We start from the raw sequence: 22,510 nt of genomic DNA, 5'->3' as shown, positions 1-22,510 counted from the left end.
TAACACCATCAAGTTAATGAAAAGTAATCACATATAGAGTCTCTCAAATGCCCTTAAAATACATGCAGTGTTTCTGTTTTGATTATCTATGATACGCTTCACAAGTGAACTGACTATTGTAATATTGAGTCTTCTGTTCAAACAGATGTGTTTTGCTGAGAATGTTTTTAGTTATCCTAGGAGAGGTCAGGCTCAAATGCTAGTCAGGCACCTTCCCAGGGCAATGGGATGTGCAATCTGTGCTTTGTAAAGGCTGGTATTTGAGCTGTAGTGGTTCACAGACCAGGAACCCCATGTAGAGGGAAGGTAACAAGAAAACATGCAGGTATGGAAGCGTACCATCCTCTTCTATGCTGGGAGATGTACTTATATATTTCTTTGTTTTTTTTTCTCCAGCAAAGTGGGTGAAATAGTGGTTGACAGTTCTGATGAAGCGTGAGGAGGACCTGACTTGCGAGTAGGCTTTCATAAAAGATTTCATTGTTCCCCTTCCTTTCACCTACAGGCATAATCTTTGCCTCCTGATACAGAAAGAGATCTGAGATAGATTATGCTTTCTTGTTTTGGGCAGTGGGCAATAACGTTCATCTCCTGTTCATCTCAAATCTTCCACTTTCATGTCTTCAGAGTCATCACTTTAGCGGTTAGGATGCAATGAAATGCCAGGTCAGAAAATAGAAGCCACTGTGTCCCTGACTTTTTATACTGCTTAAACAACATAAGGAGAGTGTCTGAAGCAAGATGCAGATTTGATTAAAGCTTGTCACGTTGACTATTCCCAAACTGTCTTAATTAAGAAGTGAAATCTTTCTCCTTACTTGGCAGAAATAAATCTCTGCCCACTGCCTCATATCATGTGGAAATTACAATCTCCCTTACTATGTTTTTTTTTTTAATGGTCTTTTAAAAAACTGTTGTTTTTTAGCTAAGTTTTGTTGAGTGATCACTAAAAGCAAGAGGAAATTGAATGAAAAGGGAGATCATAGTGTAATAATTGCAACACAGCAGTGTCATTTCAGCTTCAGTAGGTAATATTCTATGAGGTGTGGAAAATGGGGCAGTTCTTTCTGTGTCAACTCACTGTACTATACTGGACAGCAGTTATTTTACACAGAGTACATTATATTGCAATAGAATTGTCTGTCCCAGGGACTTGCTGAAGTGTAAAAGGCAACTTTTCTTTTTTTCTTCCATTGTATTTAACTGCCTCTATTTTCACAGCCAGATTTCTTTTTTTTTTTTTGCCAGTCCTCCCTATGCTCCTTGCTCTGTTTGCCTGTGGCTTCTGTCAGGGGCTGCAGTGCCAAGTCTGACTGCTATCACTCTGGCAGCATCCAGCTCACTGCAGTTTTCCATGCACAGAAACAACGCTGCCTCTCTCTTGTTTGTCTCTTTTGTTAACAGTCATAATGGAAGCAGCTAGGCTAGTTTCTATTTCTCCTTTTCCACTTCTTATTAAGACTGATGGCTTCAGTCCTAAAAAGCACTGTATTTGCAATTTGCAGGTTAAATATTGTAAAATCAACAGGAAGCGAGATGAGTCAGTGCTGTACATGCTGTCTTTCTGTAGACTACAATGTGTGGGATTTATTAGAAATACAGAAAGTCTCCTGACATCTGCTTCTAAAAATATGGTTCTGATGTATGTTCTTAACCACCAAGGCAAGGTGGCTGGAGAATGGAATGAGAAGGAATGGCAGTGCTGTTCTGTTCCTACCTCATTGCCCCAGAGTTCTGTGCAAAACAGTCTAGAGAGATTCGTGTGATTTATTACCTACTGATAATAGACCAGAGCTGTGAGAACTAAAAGCAAACTACAAACACCTTCCTCCTATCCACCCTTACCTACCTTTTCCCCACGAGTGACACATGGGAATGGGAAATGGGGACTGAAATCTGTCTGTAGTGTTTGGTTTCTGCCACTCCCTCATGGTCACTCTCTGCCCATGTTCCACAAGGTTCCTCCCATGGGATGTTGTCCTTCCCAAACTGATCCTGCGTGGACTTCCCATGGGCTACAGCTCTCTTAGCACTGCCCCAACACGGCTCCATACCACAGGGCCCACCCTTTGGGCATTGCTCCCCAGGAGTGCAGCTCCCCCAGCCCTCCCACCCCACTACAGGCTGCTCCCCACAGGTTGCAGCTCTGGTCTGGCTGCTTCTCTGGGGGTATCCATGGCTGTGGCTCCTTTGGGCCTCATCCACCACTGCACTGTGGGCTCCTCTGTGACTGCATGTGGAGATTCACTCCATGTGGTGCTTGTGGGTGCCTGGAACTCCTCTTGCTCTCCTTCTGCACTGACTTCAGCATCTGCCCGGCTGTTAGTAATGGAACGGTTAACAGTTATTTTCTATCTATTGCTATAGCCAGAGATTAGTCTTCATAAGGAGGGCAGAAGAAAACACTGAGAAAATGAGGAAAGAGACATTACTGTAGTCACTTCCATCCTTCCTCTGTGGCAAAGTCATCTTTTAATCCTGAATTTCACTGGTTCCTCAGGCTGAATGCTCTTTTGACATAGATCCAGGACTTTATATAGCAAATTCTGGGCCCTAGAGTATGTGCAATGCTAGAGTGACTCTAAGGCAGTTTAAAAAAACCCTGTTGTCTCCAGTACAGAAGCGTAGACTACTCTAAGCTGAGCATTCTGAACTGTTCTATCTAGTATTTTTTCAATAATGTTATTACTTTTTTTTTTTTTTTTTGTCTGAAACACGTCAGACAGATATGCGTCAAATAGGAAAGTTATTTGACACCATATACTTTATATAAAGTATATATAGCGGGAGATTTTTATGCCAAATTTTAAAATAAGAAATCTGTTAACTTTATCAGCATTTGCCAAATTTATGTGTCTTCCATTTGGAGAAGTTCTCTTCTTTTTAAAACACTTCTTAAAAGTGTTTTTACAAACAGTCTAGTCTCAAGACTCAAATGCGTACAAAGTAGGTTTGCAGGTGATACTAAATTGGGAGGAGCAGTTGATTCCCTTGAGAGTAGAGAAGTCTTGCAGTGTTCTTGAGAAATATAGCGACATGGTTATTGGATGTTATTGGTGACGGACCTACTGCTGGACTAGATGACCTTAGTGGTCCTTTCTAGCCTTAATAATTCTATGATTGGAGGGGTGGGCAATCAGCAACCACACGAAGTTTAACAGGAGCAGTGCTGGATTCTGCATTTGGGACAGGGCAATCTCTATGTATAGCCCTGGAGGATGCAGGAGAGCAGCCCCATGGGAAAAGTCTGGTAGTTCTGGCTGAGAGAAAGTTGAACATGAGCCAGCAGTGTGCCCTGGAAGCCAAAAGGGCCAACCATACCCTGGAGTGTATCAGGCACTGCCAACAGGTGAGGGGAGGGTTTTTGTCCTGTTCTGCTCTGTGCTGTGTGGCCTCACCTCCAGCACTGGGTGCAGGTTTGGGCACCAAGATATAAGAAGGATGCAAAACTGTTAAAGAGCATCCAAAGGATTTAGATAAAGGATCTGGAGGGTAAAATCTCTGAGGAGCAGCTGAGGTCCCTTAGATATCTTCAATTTAGAAAATATAAGGCTGGGAGGAGGCCTCATAGTGGCTGCAGCTCCTCACAGGGAGCGGATGGGCAGCGCTGAGCTCTGCTCTCTGTGAGTGCAGCAGGACCTGACAGAATGGTATAGTGCTGTGGCAGGGGAGGGTCAGGTTAGGAAAATGTTCTGCACCAGAGGGTAGTCGAGCCCTGGAACTGGCTGCCCAGGGCTCTGGGCACGGCCCCAAGCTGCTGGAGTCCAAGGGTCATTTGGACAGTGGCCTCAGACATAGGGTTTGAATTTTGGATGGTGCTCTGAGGAGCTGAGAGTTGGACTCAGTGATCCTTGTGGGTCCCTTCTAACTTAGAATATTCTATGATTCAATGAACGGTGTTGAATGTTTGGTTATATTGCTGCTGCGGTCACCGATCATTGTAAGTAAAATGCTTTTTGGGGCATTACTGGATTGAGTTTGGGCTACCTGATATATTTTTTTGTACTGTTTTGGATTGTAGAACTGGAATGTGGAACTTGTTCAGCTTAATGAGTCTCTATACAAAGTAATGTGATTTTTTTAAACTATTTTCTTTAATTCCTTTAGAATGAACATATTGTGTTTCTGCTATGTGATGCAGATAAATGCAGAGAAAATAATATTTAATGAATGCAATGCCTAAAATGATGATGAAATTTGTTTAGTTTGACTCCTTCTGTTTGCTTCATCCTCCTCAGACAAACGTGTCGATGATTGGCCCTTGATGCAGTCTCCATTTCCAACACTGACTATAAGCACTATTTATCTCCTCACTGTTTGGCTGGGCCCCAAATGGATGAAGACAAGAGAGCCCTTCCAGTTACGTTTCCTGTTGGTTGTTTACAACTTTGGAATGGTTCTACTCAACTTCTTCATTTTCAAAGAGGTGTGTATGCACTCTTACAGGACGGAGTTCCTACTAAGGTTTGAAGGCATCTACAGATGCAAAATTAAAATAATCTTATGCGTTTTATGTCTGTTGCAAGGGGTTTGGCCCAGATTTTTAAAACGGAATTTGTGTTTCACGTGAGCATTTAGGTAGTTAGGTACATTGTGATTTGAATAAAATACCTAGATGGATATGTATAAGAATTTGTACACTATCTAGACCAAGATTTTCTTAGTTAACGTAAATACTGGGGAGAATAACTGGAATCCACAAAGATTTAAGGGGAATTATTTAACAGTTTGGAAATCATTTTTCTAGAATAGTGATTCAGAATACATATGATCCTAAGAAGTAGTTTTTGTTACGGTGATTTTGCTCATGTGGGTTAAGGGTCTTCCTGAAAGACTGTGGATCCTGAAAGATTGTGGATTTACAAGATGTATTTCCAGAAATAAGGAAACAGATAACATGGTTAAAATTACAGAATTTCTTTTCAAGAAGGCCTGTTCAACACTTTTGCCAGGAAAGCGGGATTTTTCTTTATATTGACCTTTCTCCAAATCCTCGTACTAGTTGATTTTTTTAAGTCATAATTCTTTGCCGTAGCACCTCAGTCATAATTTCCTCTAACTTATCTCCTTGCACTATTCAGATGTGTAATAAGATATTGCAGATAGCCCAGAATTTAGTGCTGTCACCTAAAGATAATTGTGAAAATGGATAAAATTGATGAGGCATCTTGGCAGGTTAAAACTGAAATTCCTCTGAAATGAGTTCACTGCTTTTTTTTTGTTTGTTTTTTTTTTTTCCTGTATCTGTCTCTTTCACTTTTTTCTTAATGAGTCTGTATTATCCATAAGCTGAAGTACACCAAGCTTATGGTCAGTTCATATTCAAAGCTCTGTTGCTTATAAGATAATAAATGTATTTGTGTAGCATTGCCAAACCACTGAATTCATATACAAATGAATGTAACTGCCCAGCTGCAGACAGAGGTTCTAATTTCCTGCTATTTCAAATGGGTCCAATTGATTATTCAATGGATGTTAAACCAATCAAGCTGTTCATACAACACTTGTAATAAGAAGTGGCTTTTCTCAGTCTTAGGGACTGATACAAGTATTCAAGTTTCAAATATTGTCTTTAGCCAGGCAACTTCTACTTCAGTCCATATGAGGTTTACATTACCTATGTGCTCCTGTTGTAATTGTCATGAGTAATGTAGTTGATACAGCTAAAATGATACTCTATTTGTATTTTGTGAATGGCTGAAGTTTCTGTGTATTGCTAAGAATAGGATTTGAATGTGAAGTGCTTTTGATAAGATCCATAGATTTTGTTTTTAAATTTAAATGTTATTTAAATATTCATCCTGGTTACTAAGCTCATTGTTCAATTTGATAACATAGATTAAAATGATGAATCATAAAATGCTGCTACATTTTTCAGTCCAAAACTCTCATATATTGGTCTCAACTTTAGATTGAGATTCAGATGCAAATTTATCTTCAAACACTCAGAAGTCTCAGGCGCAGAGCCCCATTTTGCCACAGAATCATGTATTTCTTACTCCATTTTGAAGAAGTAGCTTCAGGCTAGGGAAGTAAATTTATTATTGCCTTTGCCAAGTGAACTTTGGAGAAATTACCTAATTATCACAGACCACAGTAGAAAATGGATAGTCTCTGTAACGATGCACACAAAGCTATTCTGTAGTTCTCTGATATGTTCGGATGTGCTCATGCCCATGTGGAACCACAGGAAGAATAGTGGTTTTACAGTAACTTGTAAACAAGCTTTGGTGACACAGAAATAGTTGAATTTCTTTCTTGAGATCTTTGATTGTTTTAGAGATGTTTTTGCATTAATTTTCTATACTGTAACAGTTCCCAGTTTACAAGTTATGTTATCTTTTTGCACCTTAACAGAGTGGAATTACCCGGCTATAAACAGTCTTGGATCATGGCATATGCAAACATCAAAATTAAAAGTATTACTTGAACCTTGTACAGCTCTAGGCAAGTGCACTTCTTTCCAATGAAAACTTGCTCAAATGTCAAGTTTATCTTTTCCTGCTTTGATTATTGCAATACACTTTATTTGCATGGCTCTACAGGAGCACATGAGATGCTTTAGGCCATTCCAAACTTGGCAGAAAGTGGGGCAGTTCTCTTCATGCAGTATCTCTAAACATGTTTTACGGGTGCTCAGCATTGGCTTTTCAGGGATTTTTTTCTGGATTTTGATTGGTACATTGTTCTAAGAATGGTAGATGCAGATTGTCTAATCCCTGTCTGTTGGAGAGAATTCTTTTTTCTCTGAGCTGTCACAGCATGTGTGTTTCTATCATTCTTCATGAAAGCAACTTGGTGTCTTTTGTTTCTGAATCGAGAGCCCTCTAAGAGAAGAATCATGTTTGAGTATCTTAAGGTTGTATTTGTTCAGGTCTCTGATTATCTGGTGAAATACATGCAAGGAAATTAGTACTTTTAGTATAATAGGGAAAAAATGCTCAGTGTTAGATTGTTAAAACTAAATACTGTTTTCTTCATTATTAAGACAAATTAGGACAGTTAAAGTACTATACACAGGTAAGTTTGATGCAGCAAGAAACTTGTTAACTGTTTTGAACTTGGTTTATATAGTATCTTCCTCCTCATGTATGGCTTTAATATTTTCAGCTGTTTTTATCATCAAGAGCTCGGGGGTACAGCTATGTCTGCCAGACTGTGGATTATTCAGATAATGTTTACGAAGTTAGGGTGAGTATTTCTTTATTATTATTATTATTGGTGTGTGTGTGTGTGTGTGTGTGTAATATATAAGACTATGTTTTAAGTTTTGTCTGAAAATACAGTTTCCAAACTCGTGCTGTCAGCCATACTGTATCCCGTTACATTCTCAGACTGCTTCAGGCTTGATTAGGTTACACATAGCTGGGTTAATCACAAACATCAGTGTGTTTGCATTAACTTTCATCTGACTGCTGCAAGGAAGCGTAGCCTTAAAGATACCATCCCTGGCTTCAGCCCCAGTTGCATGAGCCAGGATAAATTTTGTGTGCGTGCTTTGGTTGCCAGCCTATGCTGCAGTTTATGATGCAGTGTAACCACAGTAAAGGTGTAGTTCTAGATCAAAGCAGGTAAGATTTGTCAGCACATACTGTGGTTGCACTTCACTGATACTGGTGAGGCAACTTTTTGTCTTCTTTATTGTGTTTGGCTTCATGAACTCTTGCTAGCTTCTGGCAAATGTTTTATCAGTACATTTTGTTGCAGAAGCTTAGATTTCAAATGCGTGTATTTTGGAAAGCATTCAAATTAAAATCAAAGTGTGGATGCTTGTTAGCTTAAGTAATTCTGTTGACTAGCTCATGTGTTAAGCCTTATCTTCCAGCAGAGCTGACTCTTGAGAATCTTGCAGCTGTCATTGCAAGTTTCATCCACTACAGATTATAACATGTTCCTAAAAATGCAATGGAAGCGCGTTGTGATCTGAGTACCTTGGATGGCTATAACACATCTTGAAAAAAATGTTTCAACAAAATGACTGTTCATGGGTACTCAAACACCTGTGTAAGGGGCAGGAGTGGTAGTGAGAAAGACAACTTGGTGTCTTAAAACTTCTGTATAACGGCTGATATTGAAGACAGGCTGTACAGATATGAGACCTGATCAACAGAATTATCTTCTAATTTGTTTATTATGAGGAGCAAAGGATTATTAAATAATGAAGACAAAATGACCAGTACAATATATTAATTGCCTATGGTATGTGTGGCCAAGATTCTTTTTATTTCTCAGCTTTTTAAGATTTTGCAACTTTGTGGATTTGCATAAACTTTATTTCTAAACTTCTAGGTTGTAATATGCTCAATTTGCAGTGGTGAGTTGGGAAAAACGCTGAGTTTTCTGAAGTGTTTCAGTAGTTGCTTAATCTGCTGTTGGGCAAGATAGCAGCATCTTGTCATATCATAATCTCGTAGTTCTGAGTAAATTCTCAATTTAAGGCAATAAGCAGTGAGTAGAAAACTATACTTCTACAATTGTACTGAATTTAACCAAGGAGTCTAAAGTAAGCATCTGGCCAACTTCTCAGAGTATCATGCTTTATTACAGAGGCTGGGAAGCTGGAACAAATACTGTCAAACTAATTGCATGTGGCAGGCAATCTGAATGGAAATTTAGAAGTCCTGATATCTTCTCTGTATCTTTATCATTTCTGGATAAAGTGCAAATAGGAAGTCGCCATGTAGTGGCCTGCTCAAAGGACCTTTTTTTGCCTACAGGGAGTCCAGAGAGCTGGTTAGCGGTTCCAAAGCAAAGATTTGGCAGTCTTGGATGACAGAGGGATGTTTTCCTTCTTCTCTCCAAACCACTTTTGTCTTAAGACAAATAACCAGAGGTTATTTCAAGGGAGCAGTGTAAGACAGGACATGTGGTGGCACTTGCCCCGTGGAGTGCAGTGCCAGCAATCCACAGCTTACAGACCTCCTGAGGCAGAGATAGTCTCTTTGTTTCCCTGATTCTTCAGGGGGTGTGCTTCCATGAATTAGTCTGTATGTTTTCTTTAACTTTACCAGGCTTCTGACATCCACTGACAGTTAATTCTTCAGTTAGTTTACACATAGTGTGAAGAAGTTGGTCCACTACTTAGTGTTTTGAACCTCTATCTATACTGTAATCTCATCTGAGTTCGACTGGCTCTTGTCCTACAAGAGGAAGTGGGCAACTGGAGCTAGCAGGGGATGGAAACTAGACTTCAAAAGTGCAGAAATATCTTCTGGATATAGTGGATAGCCATCTTACTGTGCTGGTGGGTTGTTGAGGACTGTGTTTCATGATTTGTTTTTTTAAAAAAACAGCATTCAAGAAAAAAATGGGGAAAAATCCTCAACAGGGGCTTTTGATGGAGCTGCATCTTAGAGGAATATTTTGGTTATAATTTCAGAGTAAATAAAAGCAAAAAGGTTTGATGTAGCTCACTCTGAAAGTAATGCCTCCTATTTATTTCCTATTTATGAAAATACACCAAGTACAAAGAGCAAGATAACACCATTTGATAGAGCACGTTCTCAGCTACAAAGCACTGAATGTCAATATATTCACCACAATTAGCTCTGCATTTTTGCCAGCGATGAACGGGATCCTGCATACCCATACCATGCTCATAAACATATGCACCAGCAAAGGTGACCCACTGTTTCACAGCTGCTATGATGACGTCATTGCTAGGAAAATGCTGTGCATACAGTCAATCTTTCATCAGCCCAAAGAGATTTAACTCAGAAGGTATCAAATATGGACTATGTGGTGGGGGTGATAAAACAGTCCAGCCAAGTTTGGCAGTGTGCTCCATGGTCTTCGAACTGATATAGAGCCTGGCATTATTGTGTTGCAAGGGAAAGGTTGTCTTCTCTGACCTGACACTGGATGTTTGAGCCTTCAGCTTAGTCAGCATTGCAACGTAGCAGTCAGAGTTGATGGTTTGTCCATATTTTGGGAAATCCAGAAAGATCATCCCTTTCCTATCCCAAAAGACAGTGCACATCGTTTTACCCATGGGGGGCTATGTCTTGAACTTTTCCTTCAATGGGGAATTCATGTGTTGCCACTCTGTGAACTGCAGTTTTGATCCAGCTGGTAGTGGTGACACCGTTTCTCGTCCCTGTTAATGACAGTGATTCAGGAAACCATCACCTTCAGCCTAATATTTGTTCAGTAGGTCCTGACAGACTTGCATATAGTATTCTTTCTGTTCCTGTGTGAGCGTTTGTGGGACTCACCTGGCATAAACTTTGTCACCATTGTTTCCAAGGCATTGAAGTCAATATTAAGCTCAGTGTACAATTCTCTGTTTGTAATCTACTGATCTGCACAGATGAGCTGATGGAGACGTGGTATGATATTTCATGGTATGACAGCTCTGTATGGCCATCCAGAACATGGTTTGTCTTTCATGTTACCACTGCTGAAATGCACCATCTACTGCCTCACTTTGCTAACCTCCACTGTTTCATCTCTATAAACGTTCAGTGAATGGGTGTCATTTTTTCTTCATGGAGAAATTCAATGGTACTCATTTGCTTCATATGCAAATTCCATGTCAGATGCCATTCTGTCAGAGTGCCCCTCTGCTGCCATCTGTTGCACAGCAACAAAACGTAATGGAATATTGGCGAAAAGGCTCAACCTCTACTGCCATCCCACCAACACTTGCCTCTGACATCGTGGCTCAACGTAATAACATAGGAGACATTAATTTCAGAGCAGCCCTTGTAAATCCAGGCAAGGAGTTCTCCTTTAGAAGCTCCAGTATTTGATGTAAAGGATTTCGTAATTCGGTGTGAATTAAGATGTTTTAGTGTCTGTGAATAGTCACTTGCACCCTCTGCTTATGCATGCGTGTTCTTGTTTTGCAGAACAGGTTGATATCTTCTATTGGTATTTCTGGAGAGTTGAGAATTAAAAGTCAGAATCTGCAGTGAATTCTGCAGTGAATTAGTTTTTAGTTTTAAGTGTGCTGATTGTAATCGCAATGATGAGTTGTGGTTGTAACTGTAATCTGCTTGCTTTTACTTGCGTTCTTTAAATGAGTCTACAGATTGAATAGTTTCCTCTAAATTTCTGTGAAAAGAGAACTTCAATTTTAATAAAATAAGCCCCGTGGTTCTATAAATAAAATTCTATAAATGAAGCAGAAGGAATATGACTTCTCTTTAAAAAAGAAGTCCTGTTCCCTACACCCCCTTTCTGGATGGCTGCCTCAACCTCAAACGAGAAAAGAGGGTTCAGGAGCAGAGTTCCATGTTAAAACAGCCCTCTGTTCAAAAACCCTGCAGCAAGCAGAGTTCATAGGATTGGACCTCTTGTTGACTCCCTTAATCCTAGGCTATAGTGTAATCTTTTGTGCCATCTGGTGTTTTAATAGATTTACATTTGATGCATCTGAAAACTGACAGAAATTGTATGGTCATAAATAGTATTATTCATTACAGGAGTACATCTGTTTTAGTGCATATTTTTCTCTTAAGCTATATCTTTCTTTCATGCTATGTCCAAAGAAAGACTATGGATTAGGTCATAACTTTTGATGCTTTACAGGAAAAGTTTTACAGTAACCATCCACTCCTTAAATAGCTTACATGTCGGTGTATTGTTCTACTTTCCACCTTCTGTCACTGATAGCTTGCATGTGTTTAGGGAACAAATGTAACATCCGTTTGATTTTTTTCTGCATTTGTAAGCTAATGATCAAAATGCCTTGATAAAACTTTGGGAGCTCTGAGATTAGATCAATACCTGAAACCTGTCCATTGTAAGAATAAATAGTAGTAAAACCTCAGAATGGAAAGCAGGAGGACAAAAAAAAGAGCTTTCAGGCAAAAAATCCATATAAACATAATAATCAGCAGTTATTATCCTGTGGAGAAAAGGAGGCTATTTTTATTCTTAAGTAATGGGAAGCATTTTGATAAAAAGTTAAGCCGACTTCGATCCACGTGCTGTAATTGCTTTCTCTGCAAGACAGTTAGAATTAAAAAGAGGAGAAATAAAGTGCTAAATGACTTTCCAGAAACATCCTGGGCATAAAGTAGTTTAATGTTGGATTTTTCTCATACATTTTGCTGTATGTCATGCAGTAAATTTACCAGTTGTTCCACTGTTTCTTTAACAAAATGCACAGCAGCTTTGAGCTTTTCAGGCAGTTTGCTTGTAGCTGACCTATTGATTCTTTGCAGTTTTCTCAGAAGGCAGCACTTCCAACGAGTGTGAGTGCTGGTCTGTCCATGGATACAGTCCAAAGTGTTTACTGTCAACTCATGAGATGAAAAGATGTTTATCTTAATTTATTTAAAAGATGCAGCTTTAGCAAAGATCTGTAAAAGATGCTGTGCTGTAATGCTAATCCATGGGTGTGAGACAAAGCCTTGATGTGGGTGTTGTTGTACACATGCCTATTTGTCCCAGAGGCAGAACTGTACTGGGTATTGGGTAACATGTATTGATAGTTCTTGCGACTTGCATGCATGTCTGGGAGCTCCACTATCTGTGGGCGTCCTTTCTCTCTCATCAAGCATCTCTTCAACTTTGCCATGTATCTTTTGATACAAAATTGATACAACATTTGTGTCTTCTTCCTGAGATCTGAGCTGTACTGGGTGTGCTAGGGAGAAGGGTGTAGAGTAACAGTTACACGGAAGTCTGCAGTTTGGCATCGGTAAGTTGTGCAGTCCCTTTGGGAAACTGCAGTCTGCAATGCAGAACTGCGGCACTCTTCTGCCTTCTTTTTTTTTTTTTTGGCTTCTGCTGTAATTTCTTAAAATGTTCCCAGTCCACTTATGGTTGTGACAAGCTTATTCTGAGGAGAGATATATTTCTTTCTGGCTCTTTTGGAGACATGAAGGAAAACAGCAGACAGGGCTGTATCGTTCATGTTTCTGTGATTGTTCTCTGCTGCTCATTCTTCCAGTTTCTATTGTCTCACTCAGCCATACTCTTAAATATCCCCATCCGGGAAGCTGCTGCCCTCTTATTAATTTTTTTCTTTATCTATCTTCCCTGGGGACTGAGTGGGTGGTGGAGTTATTTCACACGTTAAGGTAAGAAAGCGTGATTTGCCTTCAGATGAGTCCTGAAAAATGATGTACACTTCTTGCAAATAGGTGTGTTATGACATTGCCTGCTTTTCTTGCAGGTGGTGTCATTTCCATCTTTTTTGTTTGTTTGTTTGTTTATTTTGAAATTCTATTTATGAGTCACCATCTGGGATACATTCTGGTCCCACCCTTGCATATCAAACTAGTCGACTTGCAGTGCCAGGAGCTACAGTCACTGCTATGCTTCATGATCTGGAAGGGATCCCCACAAACAATGTACTCCAACATCACTGTATTAGCAAATTACTACACAGAACTTCTGTGCTAAACCTGGTATAGCAGTATTCTGGTTTCAACAGGAGGCCGTGTTCATGTTTTATCTGCTGCAATTGGTGGACTGAGAGTAGGGGAAGTTTAGGTGTGCTACACTACTGTATTGGATAGATGGGTTATATGTGTGTCTTGTGTGACTGCCATGATCTCATTTCTTCCATTCCCTGAATGGAATACAGCCACTAGGGGAATGTTGATTTCCAAAGAGTGTTATTGAATAGACCAGAAGAAACTAAGTAGAATATTTCCCTAACAGATGTGAAATCTTTACCTCAGCCTAGCTTGTTGAATGATTTGGTGTCCTCCCATCCATGTGCTTGTGATACTGAAAAACTTAATATGAAGTTTCAGCCTTTGCAGCTCATTTCACCATGAATTTTCAGCCTCATTGTTCTGACTGTATCAGTGTTGCTCTGTAAGTATGGGAAGCTCTGGTAGTCTCCCACAAAGCTCAAGATTCAGAATGAGGACACAAACTCCTTGGGTGAACTGTTCAGAGACAGTAATGTTATTAGTACTTTTAGTTCTTTTTTGTGGTAATGATTTGTGAGCAGTGCACTCAGAATACTACTACTACATCCAGAGTAGATGAATGGAGTATTGGTTTTGTTCTTACTTGTACTTTCAGATGTTTGATGATTCCACAGCAACACTTTCCAGGATTTGGGGAGATGGAAGAGATGTTCTTCTCTTGCATTAGATAGCTGGAGATAATTTAATTCCATTCAAACTGTAAATTGAAACCACTGATTTATTTATTTATTTTCTCATTACAGATAGCTGCTGCTTTATGGTGGTATTATGTCTCGAAAGGAATTGAATACCTAGATACAGTGTTCTTCATCCTGAGGAAGAAATTCAACCAAATTAGTTTTCTTCATGTCTATCACCATTTCACCATGTTCACTTTGTGGTGGATTGGTATTAAGTGGGTTGCAGGTGGACAAGGTGAGTTTCCATCCTTCCATATTTTGAGTGGACGTATAACAGAATTATTGTTGTTTATAATCAATGGAAAAAAGTTCTACTGGACTTAGGATTATTATGTAGAAGGCTGTTTAAATAGCATTGAAGAAGTGCAGTAACTTTAATGTGCATTATCTTCCTCTGTGGGAAATGTGGGGGAGGAAAAGATACCAGGGCCCATAGTCTAATGAATTGCAAAACTTCTTTTTTTTTCCTCGTGGGCATCAACTGCAAGCATGAAGTTCTGTTTTCAAAACTGTCTTTGTTCTGTATGAAATGGAAAGATGAATGTGTCTTGCCTAACTTCGATTTTTGCAGATACAAAGAACTGCAAAATCTAATTATGAACAACAATCTGTGTGCAAATGTAATGAAGTTAACAGAGATGTTATTTTGTCATTATGTCTGAGTTTGGGGTTTGCTATCTTTTTGTAAAAAGAGACATATAAAGTTCTGAAACCTTCCCTTGAAGGTGAGCCAATAAATCCATCAATTAACTTTTAAAACCTATTCATGACACAAGTCTATATTTCATTATCAGCCTTTTTTTTGTCCTTACTTTCTAAGACCTACGTCAATGAATTTTATTCCATTGTTCCTGCCACATCCTCTTTCCTAAATTGTACCTTCTTTGACATTGTTTTTGTTGTGAGTTATTTTTGTTGTTGTTTGTCTCAAATTATATGCTCTACAGAGCTGATCGTTTGGGGAAAATACCCAATTCTGTTAGTAATGTGCTTTTATGCTTAAGATGCTTAGAATAACATACAGTAAACTCCAAACGTAACTTTTTGTCAAACCACCCTAAAACTTTATGGCTCTCATTTACTATAAATATCTCATGCTTGTAGATGAGATATTGTATGCCTAGATAGAGCTGTTATATATTATCTAACATTTAGATTATCCTAGTAGTTTGCCACAGGTGGGTATCCAAGTTGTCTGATTTCAGCAGCTACTCTTTGCATTATCTTGATCTTATACATCACCTTCCTTTTTAGCCTCTCTGGTAGAGTAACAAGACCTGAACATGATCTAGTTTGTCACTGTTAAATGCAAAGAGCAAAGAGATCTTAACGCAAACATAAACACTGATCTTTGTTTCCAGCATGGATCATCCTGGAAAAAGTACTATACTTTTATTTAAGAATGCTGGATTTTGTAAGTCATAAACAAAAAAAACAGAGATGAGCTATCTAAACAAACTAATTTTGCAATTCCCTTAAGCGTCTTACAGCCACAAGTGAGGTTTTGCTTTGCGTTGTTTTTTGGCCTCTTTATTCAAACTTCCATGTGGGTTTCTTGATGTCTTGCTGAGATGTTAACTTTACAATTTCATTACAGCTTAACAAACTGAAGTTCAGATGCAACTGCTTTATACTTTACACTGTCAAATACTGCTTTTAATAGCTCCCTTAGCAAAGCCATTGCATTTACACTACAGTAACTAACATGTAATGCATGACTTCAATCTATTCAACAAAAACATTATAAAAAGCTTTTGCTTAAGTAATTCCATGAGAGCAGTGACACCTACTTGCACAAACAGCTATTTCAGTGCATGTCATCAGTGAGGTCTGCACTACACAACCGAATGTTTCAAAGATGGAAGTCCAGCATGCCCTGTGCTTTGTGATGCTTACTGTTGTGTGAATAATACTAGAATAGATGCTTTTTTTTTTTTTTAATTACATGGAAATCTTCCTTCTGTTTCTGGACAGCTTTTTTTGGAGCTCAGATGAATTCATTTATTCATGTTATTATGTACATGTATTACGGATTAGCTGCCTGTGGCCCTAAAGTTCAGAAATATCTGTGGTGGAAACGGTACTTGACTATATTGCAGTTGGTAAGTAAAATTTCTCCATTCGTTTGAGGAGCTATTGCCTCTGAGTAGATTTGCTTCTGTACAGCTTTGGAACAGGTGCTGTCCCTATCTAAAGTTCTTAGCTGTCCTATACTCACAAGTCTAGTTAGAAATGATTATATTCTTAAATGTAATTAAGCAGTTAAAGTAATTGCTTAAGTATACAACCGTTGTTGTGTGAAGAAGTCTTCTTAAATACTTATTACTAATCATGGGCATTTTTAAGCTCTAAGAGGTTTTTATTTTCAACAAACAATGACTTATTTATTAATGGCATAATAAGGGTCATTATGAGATTGGAAAAGGGCTAAAGATGACTTCACAACTCAACCTCAGACTGGCATTAACAACTCTCCTCAACACTCATATCTGCAAGCAGTCAGTTACCAAGCATGTGGTTATCCTATTCTGAGTACCATGAAATCACCACTGTGTTTTAAGGAAAAATCTAAAGGAATATCTATTACAATTGAATATATCTCTGTATGTTTTTATTTATTTGTTTCTTTGTTTATTTGAGTTTTCAAATCCACTTTAGAGCTAGTAGGTTGCATATTGTGACAGCCAAATACAGTTTCCCCCTGCTTCACTGTTTCTCAGTTTTCATGAGTTAATACATTAGCATGCACGGGTGCAGACCTACAAAATATATCCAAACCTTTTTGATTACGTGCTTTCTGTCTTTCAGGTGCAGTTCCATGTGACTATTGGCCACACAGCATTGTCTATTTATATTGATTGTCCTTTTCCTAAATGGATGCACTGGGGTGTAATTTTCTATGCTATCACCTTCATTTTCTTGTTTGGTAACTTCTACTATCGGACATATAAGCTGCCCAAGGAACCTGTAAAGAATGGCAAAATAGCAAATGGTGCTGTTGCAAATGGAGTAAGCAAACCAGAAAATAATCCAGTGGTGGAAAATGGAAAAAAGCAGAAAAAGGGAAAAGCAAAAGGAGAGTAACTTGATCCTGGCCTTAACCATTGTTGGCTGTGAGGAACCTACAGTTTGGTTTATAAAAGGAAGAAAAAAACACTATCTGTACCAATTAACCTTAGGTTATTGAAGAGCTAGAACACAGATATTTTCATTATTTATGAAGATTGTTTTAAGAACAAAACTTAAAGTTGAATTTCTATTGTAATTATGTAATTATCATGCATATGATCTCTGTGTAAACTTGTAGACTGCTGGTGTTGGTGAATGTAAGGAAGAATTGCAGTTAATTCTATGTTTAGCAGTCCAAAAGTTAAAACTACCATTGATGCAACCAGCTTTGTTGGCACCCACATTTCTCTGGGGAAGGGAGGGGGGAAGGAAGTAGCGTTTGAATACTTGTGTTTTCTTTCCAGAAATTTATTAAATTTCAATTTACAATGTATTATCTAACCAGAACGCGCAACTTTTCTTGTCCTCCTTGAAGAGTATCTTCAGAAACATCATGTTTATGTATTGTCAGAACAGTGTTTGACTTTTCAGAAATTACTTGATTTAATTTAGTGTCTGTTACAGGTTTATTTTGGTTGTTTTTTTTGGTTTTTTTTTTAATTTGATTTTTTTTTTTTATTTTGTTTTTGTTTTTTCCTTGTGTGGAAATATACCTACCTCTTCATCTGCTGAAAAGAATATTGAGCATTAAATAACTGATTTCTGAAATACAGAGTCTTCTAATATAAATATCCATTAACATAATTGAGGAGGAAGTTTTTCCTTCGGAGTAAAAGAGATTTTATTTCCAGGTATTTTGGGTCAAATCATCAATATTTTCATTTAATGTGAACTCAAGTTTTGGAGTGGTGTGCTTGGCATGGCTAAGTGAAGAAAACATTTTAAGAATTTATAAATATGAGACGGTCATTGTGTGAAGCAAGCAATTTAAACAGGCCTGTGGCTTTGTTATCTGTGACCTACATTAACCCTGTGGTGCTGACTGACATTGAAACTTGTAAGATAACATTATGATGGAGAGAAAACAACATTGACGTCTGTTCAAAAGTACAGTGTGTAGTGTCATGCTAACAACAGGACAGGTACTTTACTGGGGGAAAGAGAATTTAATTATAAAGTTCCAAATACAGCAAACACAATGCTGAAAATGCTGCTACTGTTGGATGCCCATCGATACTCAATTGATGATTTGCCTGCTAGACACTTGCAGGCAAAATATTGCTGGCAGTCAGGCCACCATTTTAATGTGAATATCAGAGTTGGGCTTCTGAAAATCTGGTCCCTAAATATTCTTGGTTCTTCTCAACCTGATTGACAAAGTGATTCTGCTAATCAGATTTTAGTCATAACTGCTACTACAAGCCTCTTTTAGTAGCTTTTCTTCTTACTTGATGCATTAATGGACTTCTTCCTACTCCTTTTGTGAAGTAAACATGGATACGAGTTAATTCCCTTCCACACAAAATGAAAATTTTGACAGAGTTTTTGTGTTGCTGCAGATGTGGTGAGTATAATGCAAGTGGAGTTAGAAACCACATGCTGAACTCTCAGGGTCCTTATTCATCACTGCAGGAGCTGCACTGTTGCTGTTGAAATGCGCTTTGCCCAGCTCTGTCCAGAAACACTCATTGTCAGTGATGAACTTACATGGAGGAAGTGGTGACGTTATTGAGGGACAGAAGAACACACAGCTCTAGGTATAGAGAGTTACACATGTGGCACACATTTATGCATCTCGAATACCCATTTTGTCTGTTGTGACCTATTTTGCACAATATGGACGTTTTTTCTGTCCTGGGTTTGTAGCTTGTCACTTTGATGAAAACTATCTAAGCCTAAAAAATGGGTTGTAGGAAAAAAAGGGCTGGTTATGATCTGTTCTACTGGGAAATAATTCCTGGTGCTGGAGTTCATTCGACTGCCAGAGTGGTTCGTCAGTAATATCCACTGCTGTGGACTTTATGGCAGAATATAGGATTCGGAGAGAATGCTCTGCTGAGCTGTAACGTGACCATTTGTTTTCCTACGTGTTATGTCTCATGATTTTTCTTCCAGCCTTTGTAATGATGCTTTTATTTTATATATTTTTTTTTCATTTCTATGATTCTTATGCATTTATGCAATATGGCATGAGGAAGAGGGAACATGCTCTATTCTTCTTTCTTGCACAGATGCCACTACAAGCCAAAAAGCTGGCTGGCTCTGGAATGGCTAACGGAGCAAATAACTACAAAGCAAGTTGGACAGCAGATTTACAGCACACCTGCCATTCCAGGTTAATGGCTGGTGTGGGTACTCTCACCCTAGTGTTAATTCCAGGTAGCTTACTCCACTTTGATAAAGAGTAGCTTCTTTCTGTTTGATATGGGATGTGGGCAGCTAACCATTAAGTTTGTATCATTCCTTGTCTTGTATTAAATTGGTTGTTTACTTTGTCTTTCTTTCTGTAAGCCAGATTGGATAACCTGATAGGTTTAATGTGATCTGGCTCCAAAAAGAGCATACCGAGAAATATTGTAGTACAAGTTTGACTACATTTGCTACACTTCATAAAGTAAGAATTGTGTCTTGCATGTTGGCAAATACTTAAAAGAGTTGAAAGTCGAATCCTCTCTTCCCCTCAGCGCACATGGAATCCTGCCCTCAAATTCTGGGTTGTTTGATACAAAAAAAAAAAAAAAGAGAGAGACAGACAATGCTTTGGGAGAATGCATGCATAGATGCACATCATGTCTGGACACGTGAATAAAACCAGCTTGAGAGATTGGCAGTTCTATGAGGAAAAAAAATCACACTGAGTTTCTGCAATGCTGCTGTTTTGAGTCCTTCTCCTGCTACACTGTTTCTGACTATGCAGATTTCTCTTTCTCAAGATTTGTATATGTGAGATACTGCCAGTTCTGCTGAAGTCATCACTTAGTCCAAGGCTCCACAGAATTTTGCCACAAAAGTATGTGTATGTGTAAAAATGTTTCTGCTGTACACAGAATTAAAATTGAAATTATAATTATTTGCTAACAGTTTCAAAACTCTTGGACCAACCATACAATTATTTGATGCCATATAAGTGATACCAATTGACTTATCCTCATCTCTAGTGGTGACAGTTGTTGGATTCTTTTAGCACTTTGCACAGTGTACAAAAATAAAACAAATTCTGCGTGTATACACATACACACACATATAGTATGTGTGCATACATGTGTGTATCTATGTATGTATACATGAGTTCTTAGCAGGTTCTTTCAGAGTGTGAAGTAAATTATATTTCTTTGGCGTGAGGTTGGCAGGAACTAATAGCATAGTTCCTACAACTCAAGCACTTAAATGAAGCAATTTTCATTGATCTATAGATCCAATATCAGTCTTATATACATGGATAGTATTTGTCAGTCATTTTAGATGTAGAGTGGTGGACAAGCCAGAGCTGTTTCTCCCAGCGTAATAAATTGAGGTAGCAATTCCTCAGAGGAGCTGAGGAATGATGCTGTCTTCTAGTGGGAAGCAGTGTGAGTAATCTGCTCCAGGTAAGTCTCTGAAGTCATTGCAATCACATACTTTAAGAGAACCCTTAATAAATAAATAAAAGTTTATCTACAGATTCAAAAGCATGGGCTATTTGAGTATATGACCATTACCAGATCAAGAGGAAAAGATGAAGGCAAAATAAAAATACTGCACATTTTTGGGGGGTTAATCTTGTTTCTCTAGAGTAAGCATTTGACATCCAGATGTGGGGGAGACAGGTAAGAAAAGAGTAAAAAACTGCTGTGCTCAAAGAACTCCCTCTTAAAAATGTTTTTGAGCACACTTGCTGTCCTTTAAAAACTTGAGAAAAATTGTTCATGGTACATAAAATTAAGCCTCACATCACGTTAGCATGGTATCAGTCATCATGTGTAAGCAGTACTTGGATCAGTTTCACTTGAAATTGAAGAGAATGGGGAGGTCATGAAGAATCTGGATAGTTCACTCTGCTTGAAGCACGGGTTATGATATTTTGGCACTTGGAGCAAGTCACCACCATGACATTCAGTGTGTTGTGCTCTGACAGGTCTCCCTTTTGCTAGTGTAAGCAGTCGGAGCTCTGGAAATCAGGGTGGCTCCTGTTTACATCACCAGAGTGTGTTTAACCCTAAAGAACAGAAAAAAAAAATACTTGCTTTCTGCCAATATCCCATGAGGATGAGGGAAATATATGGGTCAGAATGCTGCTTTTGCATAAGGTGTTAATGCTTTTGTAAACAAGAAAAATAAACATTACTTTTTTTTTCATGCTGTCTGGAGTTTGATTTAATACATCCCCCAGAACATTCTGTCCCGTCTTTAAATTACATGCTGATTTCAAAGCTTTGCATTGATGGTATCTGTCAGATAGCCCAAAGGTTCAAGGGATGTTTTTCTGATACATCTTTTCTCACTTGAAGTTTGGAGATTCTCTGCTGTTAGATGTCTCCCTGAAAGGATAGCATACTGGCTCTGAAAACAGGATGTCCACTTATCCTACGTGTCTCCTGGGGTATATTCTGTCTTTGCAGCACATGTATCAGCTTCAGTTGTGGTCCATGTGTTCTTTCCAGTCAGGGAGAAACAGGAGGTTGGGTGAAAGGCGTTTCTCTTATGCTCCCAGCATCATGCAGTGCTGGGCTCCTGCTCTGGGTGTGCAGGAGAGGGGGGGAACAATCAGCATGGTGCAAGGTGGGTGCAACACCTGGACACATAAGCATAATGGTTCTTTCTGTAAAGTCCCAGTCAGTCTTACATCTGATTTAAGAAGGTGGTGGTAAGTGAAAATGCACTCAATGTAAGGCTACCAGTTCTTTGGTCTTAGACGTGTTAACACATGGGGTAAAACAGAAAGCCATGTAGTTTAGCTTTTGCTGGATGCTGTGCTGTGCTACTGTCGGGTCTCTCATCCCACAGACTATCAAGCACTTCTGACAGGAGATATAACTCACAAGTACATGTTTCTGTGTACGACAAGTTCCTTCACAGCTCATCCCTAACTACCATCTCTGTAAGCAAGTTTGTAATATTGAGTTGCACCCGTGTTGCGCTCCTGGCACCAGAATGCAAATAGACACTGTGTGCCAGGCAGTGGAGAATCAAGTCTGCCATCATAGCAGAATGTGGTGTGGTCAATTATTTCTTACATCATTTGCAATTGTTGCTTCAACTCACTGCTTGCATCCTCCTAGAAAATGCACACAGCACACAGAGCAGGACTTGTTCATTAGGTGATTAACATACGCTGATAGTAACACTCTATCCAGGTATCTTTCCCATAGTATTTCTTCCCTACTACCAATTAATATAAACATATGATGTGATTCAGTTAGAGAAATCAGATGACTCAAAAGAATAGAA

The 22,510-nt window shown here is 38.8% G+C and overlaps 1 protein-coding gene across 1 annotated transcript in view; it reads left to right on the top strand.

Moving 5' to 3' along the window:
* The window catches only part of ELOVL4 (ELOVL fatty acid elongase 4), a 35,450-nt gene extending 14,034 nt beyond the window's left edge, over window positions 1-21,416 (top strand). The window contains exons 2-6 of the mRNA XM_052696650.1: window positions 4,239-4,426; window positions 7,111-7,191; window positions 14,138-14,309; window positions 16,049-16,176; window positions 16,883-21,416. Coding sequence (XP_052552610.1) covers window positions 4,239-4,426; window positions 7,111-7,191; window positions 14,138-14,309; window positions 16,049-16,176; window positions 16,883-17,158 — 845 coding nt within the window. The 3' untranslated portion in view covers window positions 17,159-21,416. The remainder of the gene's footprint in view (window positions 1-4,238; window positions 4,427-7,110; window positions 7,192-14,137; window positions 14,310-16,048; window positions 16,177-16,882) is intronic.
* Window positions 21,417-22,510: the final 1,094 nt, after the last annotated feature.

This window comes from Tympanuchus pallidicinctus, unplaced genomic scaffold, assembly GCF_026119805.1.
Source record: "Tympanuchus pallidicinctus isolate F22 unplaced genomic scaffold, pur_lepc_1.0 scaffold1, whole genome shotgun sequence".
NCBI lineage: Eukaryota > Metazoa > Chordata > Aves > Galliformes > Phasianidae > Tympanuchus > Tympanuchus pallidicinctus.
The sequence above is the reverse complement of the archived record's forward strand: the minus strand, read 5'-3'. Positions and strand labels throughout refer to the sequence as shown.